The sequence below is a fragment of the Aedes aegypti genome, chromosome 3 (genome assembly GCF_002204515.2).
Source record: "Aedes aegypti strain LVP_AGWG chromosome 3, AaegL5.0 Primary Assembly, whole genome shotgun sequence".
In the NCBI taxonomy this organism is placed as follows: Eukaryota; Metazoa; Arthropoda; class Insecta; order Diptera; family Culicidae; genus Aedes; species Aedes aegypti.
The window spans coordinates 132,030,448-132,045,430 of record NC_035109.1 but is presented as its reverse complement, the minus strand read 5'-3'; the positions used below and the strand labels follow the sequence as shown (position 1 = coordinate 132,045,430).

General features: G+C 40.3%; 1 protein-coding gene across 3 annotated transcripts in view; it reads right to left on the bottom strand.

The window, feature by feature from the left end:
- LOC5569939 (nuclear receptor subfamily 2 group E member 1) overlaps positions 1 to 14,983 on the bottom strand; it is a 53,962-nt gene that overhangs the window by 868 nt on the left and 38,111 nt on the right. For all 3 annotated transcript variants that reach the window (XM_021854500.1, XM_021854502.1, XM_021854501.1), the window contains one exon: positions 8,906 to 9,544. In XM_021854500.1, coding sequence (XP_021710192.1) covers positions 8,906 to 9,544 — 639 coding nt within the window. The remainder of the gene's footprint in view (positions 1 to 8,905; positions 9,545 to 14,983) is intronic.

The following is a 14,983-nucleotide window of genomic DNA, read 5'->3' as shown; positions in this document are numbered from 1 at the left end:
CCGTTTCCCAAATTCTGACTATCAGCCGATGCAGACAAGTGGCCAACCTGTCCGGGCCCATCTTGATGAGTTCGACTCCGATACCATCCCAAGTAACCAATTGGCACTTTAATTCGCCCTGCGTGCTAATATAGTGCCATCATACAGCTGACAGGCCCTTTATTAGCCGTATAATAGCCCTATAAGGCCAAAAAGGCCTTTCCACTTTCCAAGTTGGTTTCCACTGTCCGCTGTGCTGACGTAGCCATCGCATTCGCTGTCCTGACCTTCTGTGCCTGTGTTTTCTGCGCCATTCAGGTATTCATCGTAGTGCTGCTTCCACCTTTCGATCACCTCGCGTCCGTCCGTCAAGATGCTCCCATCCTTATCCCGGCACATTTCAGCTCGCGGCACGAAGCCTTTGCGGGATTTGTCGAGCTTCGCGTTTCTTGAGAACTGCACAGCAACTCCATCTCTTGGCATTTCAAATCTTCCAGGCGGCGCTTTTTGTCCCGGAGTAGGTGGGTTTGCTGTTTCCGCTTCAGTTTGTATCGTTCTACGTTTTTCCGCGTACCATGCTTCAGCATTGCAGTCCACGCTGTATTCTTCTCCGTAGAAAAACTTCGTATCAATATGCTTGCTTCTCTTCTCAATTTTGTCTCCTTCAAATAATTTGATACAGCTTTGATTGTCCTCATATGTGGGTACTGGGCTTGAGACATCTTCGCCGAAATCTTTCAATAGCTTCTTTATCCAGCTGAGCTCCTGACATCCTTCCGTCAACGCTACGAATTCTGCTTCAGTAGAGGACAACGCAACACAGCTCTGTTTCCGCGATGCCCAGCTGATCAAACCTCCTCCGTAATGCACCAGGTATCCAGAGTTTGATTTTCGGTGACGATGGTTACTTGCCCAGTCGGCGTCCACAAACATTTCTAGTCCAGTTGAGGTCGATTCAAGGTGTAAACGATGATCGCTGGTGCTGTTCAGATATCGAAGATAAGAATCTTTGCTTCTTGCCAATCTCGTTGAGTAGGGCAGGAACATTTCTGTGCCAGGATGGACACGCTTACTGATACATCAGGACGAGAATTCACGGATACATACAGCAGACCTCCAATTAAACTTAAGTATTGACTGTTGTTCGGTAGTTGGCAATCCTCCTCCTCCTTCTGCTGAAGGTTTGCAGAATCTAACGGGATCTTCGATGGTTTCGCATCTTGTAGGCCGAATCGTTCCGCTAGCTTTCGGATGTACTGCTGCTGACACAACGTGTAACTTCCTGACTTGCGTTTGATGTCGATGCCCAAAAAATGCTTCACATCGCCCAGGTTCGTCATGGTAAAGTTTTTCTGCAGAACTTAAAAAATTCGCTCGAACTCCTCTTCAGTTTGCGTGGCAATAATGACGTCATTAACGTAGATCAGGATGAAGCTTACTTACTTTCCCTTCTTTCTTACATACAAACACGGGTCGGCATTGGATGGTACGAATTGCATTGATTTGAACACGCCATCAATTCGTTGAGTCCACACACGAGCTGATTGCTTGAGTCCATAGATGCTTCTTTTGAGACGACAAACAACATTCGCTCCTCCTGTATGGTACATATCCGGCTGCTACATGTATATCGTTTCGTCCAGTAGCCCGTGGAGATATGCAGTCTTCACATCTACATGCTTGACGATCATTCCACGTCGGCTTGCTATAGTAAGCAGGGTACGCAAGGATACCTGCTTGGCTACTGGCGCAAACACTTCATCAAAGTCCACGCCAAATTTTTGGGTAAATCCCAGCGCCACTAGTCTGGCTTTGTGCCGCACAACATTTCCATTTTCATCTCGTTTTGACCTGAACAGTCATTTACATCCGATGGCTTTCCTGTTCGGCGGCAGCTCCACGAGTTCCCAAGTATCGTTATCGACCAGAGAGCGAAATTCATCATCCATTGCTTCCTTCCAATGCTGCGATTTCGGGCCTTGTAGAGCTTCGGATGGAATACGAGGATCATCACCGCCAGACGGTTTATCTCGAGTAACTAAGCCTTGTTGTGACTGCTGCATTTCTTCCGCTACGGCTTCGATCTCCGGGTGACTGCGGGTTGCTCACCTGTTTCACCATGGCACCATGGTTGATGGCAGTCCTCGGATTGGAAAAAAAAATCTCGCAGCTTGTCGGGCAGATACCGCTCTCTTCCACTTCGTCTCAGCATTGGTGTATTGAACATGGAACTTGATGCTCACTAGATGACGGAGCCGCTACAACTTCATCAGTACTCTCTTCATCACTTTCATCGCTTGTCATGATTACTTCATCGATCATTTCTGCACGAACAGCTTCCGTGGGACCCGGTGCATCGATGGCAACTTCTTGAATTGGTTCTGGTTCATACGAAACTATGTCGTCCCAATCTAAGCTTATAGTCTTCTGTTTGCTCACCGGGGTAGGCTTGACTTGTGTTACCGTCTTCGCTTGTTCGCTTAGGAAAGTGACATCACGTGACTTGATCAGCTTTCTTGATTGAGTGTCCCACAGACGATAAGCCTTCGTGTCTTCATCAAATCCAGTTAGTATACATTCGACAGCTTTTGCGTCCCATTTCCTTCGTTTTTGCTTCGGGACGTGCGCCATCACAGGGGATCCGAAAACACGTATATGGGCTAGGTCTGGCTTCCTCCCACTCCAAGCTTCTTCAGGGGTCATCTCATGTCCTTTGGATGGCGTTCGATTCATTAAATATACAGCTGTGGCTGCCGCTTCGGCCCAGAACGTTTTGGGTAGATCTGCTTCGAACAGCATACATCTTGCTCGTTCTACGATCGTTCGATTCCCTCGCTCCGCGAGCCCGTTCTACTCCGGAGTATAATCCGCCGAAGTTTGATGACGATTCCCTAGTCGCCGCAGATAATCTTCAAACTGCTTTTTCACAAACTCCTTGCCGTTATCTGTGCGAAGAATTTTTAGCTTCTTACCTGTCTGCTTCTCAAGCATGCTTCGGAAAGTTTCGAATGCCCTGTAGACACTTTCTCCAGACTTGTCTTCCAAGAAGTAAATGAAGATCCTGCGTGATTTGTCGTCCGTGAACGTCAGGTAGTATCGGCTGCCACCCAGGGATGAGACTTCCATCGGTCCGCCAATATCGGAGTGTACCAGCTCTAGGACTTCACTCGCTCTTGAACCAGACTGCGGAAACGGGAGTTGCGTTTGTTTTCCCATCGCACAGATTTTACACTTCATGTCTACTCTTGTCGTAGGGGTATTCGATACTTGCATTCCAGTGACCATTCCATTTTTCAGACGATGCAGACTGTTGATGTTGAGATGCCCCATCCGTCTATGCCACAGGTTCAGGTTCTCCGAGGAAGAGCACGCCAGTGCTTTGCGCGACACCAGATGGTCCAGCTTGAACAAATCGTTGTACCTAGTACCAGTAGCGATTACCTGTCCCGCCGGGTTGATAACTTCCACACCATCCACGTTGAACGTAACTGTGTGGCCTCGCTTCACTATCTGGTTCACGGAAATCAAATTTACTGACAGCTCTGGAATTACCTGGACGTCATGCATTTCGATGGGCGAATCTTCAGGACAACACTCCGGGTAAATCTTGACTGTTCCCTTGGCAACAACGGACATGGAACCTTTGTTCGCTGCTAGAACTTTTCCACCGCACTGAGTGGGGTTCTCCAAAAAATCTTCCGTTTTCGTGAAATGACTTGAAGCTCCAGAATCGAAGTACCAATTTTGATCATCTTCGGCAATGGTTGATAGCACGGTGCACCAAGAGTTTCCATTTTCGGTCTTCGAAACCTTCGTTGGACAATTCTTGGCAATATGTCCGAACTTCTTGCAGTTCCTGCATTTCGGGCCGTTGCTTGCTGATTTCACATTGACGCCTTGTCTTTGCTGCCAGTTCTGCCGCTTGCCTGCGAAGGCCGCACCACTTGATGCTGACGAGGAAGTACTCACATCTTGCAGAAGCTTGGTTTTGATCACGTCCGCACCGATCTTGAGTCCAGAGTTTTCGATTGCCATTATCATTGGACGATATTCTTTGGGCAAACCAGCAAGCAGTAACGTTCCAATCCATTCATCGCTTATGTCGAAACCAATTCCCCGCAACTGGTGGTCCGTTTCAATGATGCTATGCACGAAGGCTTCCATGGACTCGCAGTTTCCGAGAGATGTTGTAATTAGCTTCCTGAGCAGTCCGACTTTCCTTGTTAAACCGGAGTCCTCGAACGCCGCTTCCAGCGCCTAGGCGTGACCACGTCTCCCGGGCTGTCGTAACGTCCTTTACATGAATGCACATTGGTCCCAGAGCCGTATCTAGGAAGACAAAAATGATTGCGCCTAAACCGTCAATTTTAGATATATGGTGTCTTCGGCAAAGTTTCTCCATATTTTTCAGACATTTTTTTCAGAGATGTGAAATTAGGGTGGCCCACATGGTTTACGAGATCAGCACATAAACTTTTTTGCTGACGCATTTAGGACTACACAATGTTCTACAATGTTTTAGAACAACCGATTTGGAGCAACTTTGCCCAAGAACCCAAATTTTTATCTCTTATGGTTCGCGAGTTATGATTTTTTTAACAAAAAAGTTAGGGTGGTACTGAAAAATCAGTTTTTTCTTGATAACTTTTTATACGATAATTTCTCGCAAAAACTTTGTTCCGAGCACTTTTAGAACTTTTGATTGCGCAACTTTTTGCCCAAGAAACTACTGTTCTATCTCTCATGGTTACAGAGTTGTCAGAAATTTTCTTCGAAAAAATGCTTGTTTTCAAATGCCGATATCTCAGAAAGGCGCAAACGGATTTTCAATCTTTTGTCGGCATTAGAAAGATTATTTCTTTCTCTGTTTATGGTGAAAAAACTGTGAGGACGTTTTTTGTTTGAAAAGATTGATAGAATTTTGAAAATGATATGTTTTCAACCGAAAATTGTCCATAACTTGAAAAATATTCGAGATAGCTCTTTGGTGCCTTCAGCAAAAATGTGCAAATTGAAAGTTCTGATTGTGCTTCATACAAGGTATTCATGAAAAATCAACGCTTACACATATATTCACCATAAACCAAATTTTATATGGTAAGGAAAGCGAAAAAAGAGATATTTGCTAGAACAATCGAAATAACTGTATGTATGTCATTTAAACTTGAATACACATTTATTGATATCGATCATAGTAAGCGGAATCTAAAGAGTTGAAAAAAGTAAAATTATTTGCTGAAGCAAGTGATCAAGGCCCACTTTCTGGTTCGCTACCTTAGACAGATATTTGGGATTTATATCTGGCTCTTGTTCAAGATTCATGCATTCTTCAACAGGCGAATGCTGCCCTGACTAATTCGTTGTAGCAGATTTATTGCATTTGATTGAATTGAATGGGATAAGTTGGATGCCCAGATAGAATAATTGCAGATACTTCTATATTTCTATGGGAGGATATCATGGGAAGTAAGATTTTGGTAATTTGAAGGAATTCTTCAAAGTATACGTTTTGTTATCGTTTGGGGTTGATAATATAATGAACGGAACCGGTATTGAATGCATGACCTTCTGCTCAGTAATCCGAAGCGGTAGCAATTTATAACCAACCACGGCATAGGTTAGCTGGACAAACATTATGTCGCGTGAAATAACAAGACACCGTTTATGGATTAATGTTCCATGGATCACAATAAAAACTCTTCAGCAACCAACTTTCCATAACTCTAAACATTTACCTTACTGTGATCGATCTTATTTCATTACATATATTTTCAATTTAAAATGACTTCACATACAGTTATTCCGGTTGTTCCAGCAAATATCTCTTTTTTCGCTTTTTTACCATACAAAATTCGGTTTATGGTGAATATATCATAAAACAATGATTTTTTTATGAATACTTTGTATGAAGCACTTTCAGAACTTTTAATTTTGCACATTTTTGCTGAAGGCACCAAAGAGCTATCTCGAATATTTTTCAAGTTATGGACAATTTTCGGTTGAAAACATATCATTTTCAAAATTCTATCAATCTTTTCAAACAAAAAACGTCCTCACAGTTTTTTCACCATAAACAGAGAAAGAAATAATCTTTCTAATGCCGACAAAAGATTGAAAATCCGTTTGCGCCTTTCTGAGATATCGGCATTTGAAAACAACCATTTTTACGAAGAAAATTTCTGATAACTCTATAACCATAGGAGATAGAACAGTAGTTTCTTCGGCAAAAAGTTGCGCAATCAAAAGTTCTAAAAGTGCTCCGAACAAAGTTTTTGCGAGAAATTATCGTATAAAAAGTTATCAAGAAAAAACTGATTTTTCAGTACCACCCTAACTTTTTTGTTAAAAAAAAATCATAACTCGCGAACCATAAGAAATAGAAATTTGGGTTCTTCGGCAAAGTTGCTCCAAATCGGTTGTTCTAAAACATTGTAGGACATTGTGTAGTCCTAAATGCGTCAGCAAAATAGTTTATGTGCTGATCTCGTAAACCATGTGGGCCACCCTAATTTCACATCTCTGAAAAAAATGTCTGAAAAATATGGAGAAACTTTGCCGAAGACACCATATATCTAAAATTGACGGTTTAGGCGCAATCATTTTTGTCTTCCTAGATATGGCTTTGGGACCAATGTGGAATGTGGTTCACGGGGTCCAAGAGTAAAATAATCTTGCCACGAGCTCTTCGGTATTTTGATGCATCCACTTGAACGAATGTTCCGTCGGGATTTTCCGCAGGCTTCACAGTTTCCCATAAGTCTTCCAACTCCAAAAACGTCTGCACAGCGAACCTCCAGGTAGACCAGTTGTTGCGTCCCTGGAGCAGCTGAATTGACGGCAGACTCAATGGATTGTGGCTTCGACCTGAAACCGCTGCAACCGCTAAATCGCCTTCACCGTTACGTGCCATCTTCGAGAATACGCTTCGATAAATTTTCCTTTTTGTACTACGTTTAGAAACTTTCTAGACTGGGCCCATAACCTATTGGTGATATTCAGGGAGCCGTAGAAAGAACAACCTTCACGTATAGTGCTTGGAACATGAATAACGTTTTATTGTGACAAGAACTATAACAATTGTTAAGTGTGGCTACTGTGATGTGTTATTTGTTTAGTGTGACTACTATGAGATTTGCGATTCTGTCTGCTGAGGTGATCTCCAGGTGAGGTTGTGCTGGAAATAGGTGCTACGAATGACCATATTGTTGGAAGCGGAAAAATCTATCAGGTTTAGGCCGTTCTCGTTCGTCAGCCGGTAGGCGCTGAATTTTCCAATTGTCGGTCTGAACTCCTCCTCCTCCTGGCCAACCTGAGTGTTCAAATCTCCTATGATGATCTTGACATCGTGGCTTGGGCAGCGGACGAACTCGCGTTCGAGCTGCGCGTAAAATGCGTCCTTGTCATCATCAGTGCTTCCGGAGTGTGGGCTACGCACGTTGATTATGATGAAGTTAATGAATCGGCCTTTGATTCTTAACTTGCACATTCTTTCGTTGATCGACCACCACCGGATCACGCGCCTTTGCATATCACCCATCACTATAAAAGCTGCTCACGTGTGTTGCCGCAGCTCTAGTAGATGCTATGATTAGCTCTAAACAATCGCACCATCGAACCTGTCCAGCACACCTCCTGCAGCGCTACGATGCCGAAACCGCGGATCTTCAGTACATCGGAGAGTGTGCATGTGCTTCCGAAAAAGTTAAGATTTGCAGAGTTCCACGTACTGAGTTTCCAATCGCTAGTCTATTTCCGTCGCTGTGGTCTTTGTCGATTGTTCTGGTCCGTATTCTCTCGCTGACTTTTCTGTGCTGATGTGTACTTGCAGGGCGTGACACCAACTCCTTAGATTTCCGGAGGACCATTTGCCCTAAATTTTCGGAGGACCATACTGCGCAGTTTAGTTCAGAGGCCTTCTCTGGCTCTCGGACGATGATCAGCCGCCCCTGACATGAGGAATAGACGCTGTTGTGAGCCGCTCCTAAAATAAAGTGCAGACGCTCCAGATTTACAGAAGCAAAAGCAAAGCATACGGTCAGAATCATCCCTAAAACTGCTTTTCTGACATTACGCTTGTACGTGATACATATTTATGCATGAAAATACTTATCAGAGAAGTAGTCAGGAGGAGAACATTGAGCGGAATTAGGGGATTGGGAAAAAAGCGCGCAATACTTTTTGGGATAAAACTTAATAATTATGCTAATATTCGATCAGATTTCATTGAAGCACCATGAAACAAACCTGTGAAAAAAAAAACAAATGCAGCGGCTAAACAAACCGATATGCCAGTTGAAATCCTTAATTGTTTGAGTCACTCATATTGTATTTTCTTAACCGTTCAAAATATAATGCTTAGGTACACGGTACGAATCTGACGGTCATCTATGCTCGTGCTCATATTCTCACTTTTTGAATTCTTGAAAAAGGCCTGAATAGAAATCTTTGAGGAAGTCCTACATAGAAGAATCGTTGGGGGAATTTCTGGCCGATTCTTGATATTTTTTTGTAAAAATCATTAGAGGACTCATATCTTAAACACTTCTGATTCAGAAGTTCTGAAGGTATTTTCTGGAGAATTCCTAATTTAATCCTTGAAGGAATGTCGAAACTTTCGGACCAATTCCTAAAAAAACGTAAAAAAAATCCGAAATATCGAATGATTAAATTTAGAAGCATAATGAATAATCGTTACTATAAAACTAATCCAAAGGATACATGATTCTGAATCTCTTTAGAAGGTGAGATCAATTTCAAGTACGTTCAATAAAGATGATTTTCGAAATTTTCAACCATTTAAGATGAACGTTTTGTATGAATAACAAGGAAAAGTTGCAAATCTATTCGACTTTATATTCAATAAGGCTGCTTAATATCCATCGCTATGCCATTAAACTAAAATCGTATCCGCATTGCACAAACTCACCATTATCGATCGGTAGCCCCCATTGGGCCGCTGTAATGACAAACAGCTCCGCCCACGATTCCTCGAGTAGCACCTTCTGGTCGGCGGTTGGCAACTGCAGAAACGATGGCACCGATTTAGCCCACTTTACAGCTAGGAATAGTAGTTTGGCCGCAGTTTCGAGCAGCATGTCCGTTTCTGACTTCTCACCATTCGTCGGTTGACTGCTGATGCTCTCCTCGGAGCTGCTGACTTCGTTTTCTTTGGCGGAAAAACTGCCGGAGTTAAGGATAGCGCTGATGGTGTAGGATGGTGGAGGTTGAAGTGGAACTGTGTCTCCGGTGATCTTGGTGAAAATTGACTCCGAAAGGGATTTTTCGCTTTTCAGATTGGCCAAGGGTGGTGGCACCGAAGATGTACTGAATGCCGTCGGCGGGAAGTGATCGAACATTGCTGTACCACCTCCTCCATATGGCGGGATGAATCGTGTCGGATCCATGGGGGAGAATGCCGACGATGCTGTTATGTGCAGGGGAAGCGGGAAGAATAGATTTGTCTGCGGCATCGCGAAGGCTCGCGAGGGGTAGAAATCGGAAGGATTTATCCCATTCATTGCTGCAAGTGGAGCACAATTGCGAGGGGCGCGTTCGTGTTGAACAGCTGGAAACAAGAAAAAAAGAGAGATACAAGTAGTAATGCTTCCGGTTAGTCTAAGTGACGCGTGGTATTGTAATGGGACATGTGGTGGCCGTGGTGACAAGAATACAATGACTTTAGAAACAAGTTAACGATGATGGTATTGATTGCAGCCGTTTCGGTTCTCACGATGAGCGTTCATTGTAAACATGTCACCCCCTGTATAAGGCGGAAAGAAAAACTACCGTGAAAGGTGTCTGTGCTCGATAATGTTGAAACATTAAAGTGAATCTTGGAAGTATCAATTATGAAACCAACGACAAAGTCTCAGATCTTAAATCTTGATAAATTATTGGAAATATCAAACTCATTTTTAAAAAGAAAACAATTTATTCATAAATTATGCAATTACAAATTCAAACATTTATTCTTATAGAGATAAATTTCACACAAAAAAAAATACATTAATGTTTCCCATTAAATTCGTTAAAAATTTCTACGATTTACCTATAAAACTAAACTATTGTAAGTAGGTATGCAATAGGAACTTTCATTATGAAAGTTTAGAAGGCTCTTTTTTTGTTTTAATTTTTTCATTAGTATCATTCTAAACATTACATTCATTTCTCATAACTAGATGTTCTGTTTTATTACATCCTAATTTGGTCAAACAAATTTAATATTTTATTAACATTTTGCAACATATTACATTTCATTTGCCGTAGCAGTTCAGATTTTTTACAGGTGAGTTGATTTCACCTGCTTACCATCAGTGCACCAGTATCCGCTCATGTACCAGTAGCCCGCTCATACCGAAAAAAGATAAGTTTAAACAATATAAATATGAAAACTATAGCCACTAGACGATTCAAACCGACAAATTGAATTATACTGTGGACAATCTTTTGCGTATTTACTCAATTTACCTTACTTTTAAAACTCGTGAGCGGGCTACTGGAACATGAGCGGATACTGGTGCACTGATGGTATAAGAGAAAAAACAAACACGTTTTCAATTAACTTAACCTAACTTAACCTAAATATATAACGCATTAATCGTGGCAATAGAAGATTGTACAGTTTTTTTTTAATTTTACGATCAAGCCTACATGCCATGATGAGTGGTCGAATGTCCATGGTGGAATCCGAACTGTTTATTGACAAAAATTTAATTTTCGTTAATGTGAACCATCATTTTGTTCAAAATGACCTCAAAAAGCCCACTGATGGAAGAAAGCAAACTGATTGGACGATAACTAGAAGCTTCTGCAGGATTTTTGTCTGGTTTTAAAATTGGAACAACCTTAGCATTTTTCCATTTGTCAGAAAAATATGCTAATTGAAAACGTTTGTTAAATATATCAACTAAGAATGATAAGCTACTTTCTGGAAGTTTCATGATGAGTAAAGGTAGTGGTGTACCCGTGTGGTGGTAGTGGAGCTCTTGCTTAATTTAATATGACAATATTTGTCGTTTAATAATTCGCGTAAAATCTCAATTTTGATAAAATGTTTGCCGAATTGGTTTACTTTGATTAATGATAAACAGTTTTGTCGATATGTTAATTGAAAGAGCTATTTCGAGAAAATTTTCTGATCGTTTTGTGCTGCTTCTTGCTCTAACCATGTGCTGGTAATGTTACAAGTAATGTTTTTTTTTATCAAATGAACATCGAACACCGAATACAGAAAAGTATAATTTTTCACCTGCATGCAACTGCACTACAGTGTCAAATGTAGCACCAAATGGCAATTTAAGTAAAATATTACTCCAATGGTAGCATCACTTATCTTAAAGCATTGTCCCGTAAACAAAATTTATTTATTTATTTTGCTTTAAATGTTTGCATCTCATAAACTTTATCATTAAAGTACTCGATTTCTTAGGTAGCTCAGTTTCATCATATATCTGTTTGAAATTATTCCCGCCTATTGCTACAATAAAATATTAGTTCTCATTTATTGCAAACCTCGTTTGTATGCCATACAGCCAAAAAAAAAACATCTTGTATCATATGGTAATATACACAACTGTGCCTAAGGTCAATTGTTATCTAACAACATATTTGTTCCAGTATGCCTACCCGAGAAAAAAAAAATTTTTTTCTTCGAGGATGGTGCACTGCAATGATGTGTATTTTACTGATGGAACTTTGTGGAGCGGTGTGATACCGACGCACATATTCGGAGTAATTTAGTGGATGGTATGTGACGAATTAAATACCGTTGCCGGCTGTATTGCTCATCTGCATTTCTATCACATTATTCTGTACTCAAGCTAAGGGTCTGTAAATCACATTTCATTCTGTTGGCTATCGTTTTCAAATCGGCCCTTTTTACTCGGGTGTGCAAATAAGAAGGTACTAGAATAGCTGATCGAATATAATAGAGAAGTTCTTCACGTTCACATATTCAAATGTGATCGTTTGGGTATTGGGTATGGTAAACCATTTAGTTCTTTTCTATTGTCCAAAGTTGACCGACAAACATCGATCTCTTGCAATTAGCAGTTTTTTTTCGCGGCCTAATACCTGAGTTTAAAAGTGATTTGTTCACAATACCAAAATGGATAAAATCGATTCACGGTTAAATTTGGACCACGATATGGAGATTGAACGTGCGTAGCTGGCCTCGCCGGAGAATTATGCCATTGTCAAGGAAGCCGAAGCTAAAGTTGGTGTGGCATTGAACGCTGACAGGAACAAGAGTCCAGCGGAATCTCCGAGCAATAGGGACGACAAACGACAACGTATCGCATTGCGAAATCGACTGAAACTTTCTATCGAACGGGACAACGCTGATGTCGATGAGACGTATTTTCGCAACCTATGTGGCCACATTTTTGAAAAACAACAACAATTGAACGGGGACTTTAACCCCACTTTTTTAACTCAGGGCATGGTCATACTGAATAGCTGCTTTTCCGTGATGCCCTATTCTCCAATACCTCCATTGAGGCGTGTCATTTTGTCGGTCCCAAACTTTCCTTGTTTGGAGAAAGATGGCACTGACAAAATATTGAGTATGATAACACGTATGAACAGAAATTTGAATACCAAATATTGAAAAGTGACAAAGGTTTTGCCTCCCGAAAATGGGGTACGATCCATTGTCATGGGCGTTGATGAAGCACCCGTAATTGCTCTGGAGAATCAGGCTAATAAAATTTTCTATGGTCTTGGACAAGTATCCTTAAAAGTTGAATACTCTGTAAGTTCTAAAAGCATACCCTTGATTAAATAAACATGAATTGAAAACAATGTTGTCTTATTTTGATATATGAGCTAAAATGGGCGTAAATGTGTATAATTTTTGCAAATTTGCTTTCCTGAACCTTCATGGATACCTTTTATATTGGATACACCCTAATGGATACATTTTTTTGCTACAAATGGTGTACAAACAGTATTCTTCACCTTTAGCTTTGATCTAATGCCTTAAGGCGACACGAGAGACCGTGTTGTTTTCCCTATCTTTTGTCTCGCTCTAACAATTATCATCAAAACTTTGTGCAAGCAAATCTCGAGTGAAGCTGAAAATTTATCGGGTTGTGCACTACACATATAGATAGTGATAGATTTGCGCATCGATATATGGACTGCTTCTTGGGATTTGCTTCTTGGAACGAATAGGGTGATTATGATGACGTCCCGAGCGGCCTTAACCAATTGTTAGTCCAGTATTTTAATTTATTGTCTATGTAGATTTTTTTTTCTTTCACTCAAATTATATTTCACAGAGCCTTTTTAAACGCGTGGTTTGAACCCATTGTGGTATGAGCTACATTCTCCCTCAGGTAAGTGATGATATAGGATTGATACACATGGCGATGGCACAAATCTCCCAAATGGAGGGGAACGTGCCTCTGGAGCCGGCCTTCATCACCAGGAGCTTCCATATTTTTGATTTTTTTAATAATAGTTCTCACTTCTTCCAAATCTCCCAGGAATTTTCGAAAACGTCTTTTGATTGAGAATATTTGCGAAGTCCTGAGTAACTTGATTTTCTGTTGGACTAGTAAGTCCCAAATTAAAATTTGGTTTTAGAGCTTTTTCACAATTAGTTGGTAATAATTTGTTTTCCTATTTTCCTTTGAGGTTTTTTCAAAATTTCAGATAATTTCCAAAAGGGCTTAGAGCCAGGGCTTAATTGAGAAATTTTATTTTCAAGATTATTGTTTCTTAATTGAGAAAATTGATTTTAAATTTCTTTTTGCAAATCCTGCCATATAATTTTCATAGCAGGATCGCGAGTGCGTTGAAATTGCCTTCTCCTCAAGTTTTAAGACGGATCAAGAGTTTAAGATCATCGTCTATAGGCATGGATTCAAATTTTACCTCACATTTTGGAATTGCAATGCTCCTGGCTTCATCAATGGAATTTGTCAAAGTTTCAAGAGCATTGTCAATATCCAGTTTAGTTTGTAAAGAAATGTTAACATCAAGATTAGAGTCAATATATGTTTCATACATAATCCAGTCGGCTCGAAAATAATTGAAAGTGGAGCTGTTAGGATTGACAATCGCTTCAGAGGGATTCCACGGAGGCATGCAAGTCGATTCTGATCGACCATTTCAAAAATATCTGAAACTTTGCACAGTTTTTCAGTTCCATCTAAATCGTAATTTTCCGATATCAAATCTTCAAGTTGAGTCACGACCAACTTTTCAAAAGGGTGTATGTGAAAATGGTTCAAAAATATTCAAAAAGCTGCACAGCAAATACGGTTCGTTCGATTGTTAGATAACTAAAGAAACAAAATTAGACAACTAAACAAAGATTCCAAAAAAAATACACACAGTAAAAAAAAAATTTTTTTAGCATTAAAAAACATCATTTTTGTCACAAAAACTCAAATATCTCAAAACCCTATCGGAATACCAACGTAATTTTTTGAGGGAAAACGGTCCATTATATTAGCTATCTACCATAAAAATTTGGTGATGGTAAGCCAATAAACAAAAAAGTTATGACATTTCAAATATTTCACAAATTTGACACTTAGTGAAATTTTTTTTTTTTCATTGTTATTTTTTTTTAGGACCGCAGTTTGTTGCTGAATTTTTTGTTAAGGGTACCACATGAGGTTAACAAGTTGTTTTCATGATATTTTATTTAATTATTCATAACTATTATAGCATCTATTAGAAAGTTAGACGCGATCCAGTGTTGTGATCTAAAGTCTTGATAGTGTCATATTTTTTATTGTACGTAACTGAAGAAAAATTCTCTCAATAGTGTTGAAACCTTTTGATAAAAGAAACCTATAAGAAATCTAATATTGAAGACAAAAGCTACAAAAAAAGTTTTCTATACAGGTATACGACTAGTTTACATGAAAAAAGTTTACCTCGTAGAGAACAAGGCGGGTCTATACCCAGGTGATCTAGTATACGTGAAGCAGGTCGGTTTTCTCGGCGCTGGTTTTCTCCACAAAGTTAAAATCTGATTACACCTGGGTAT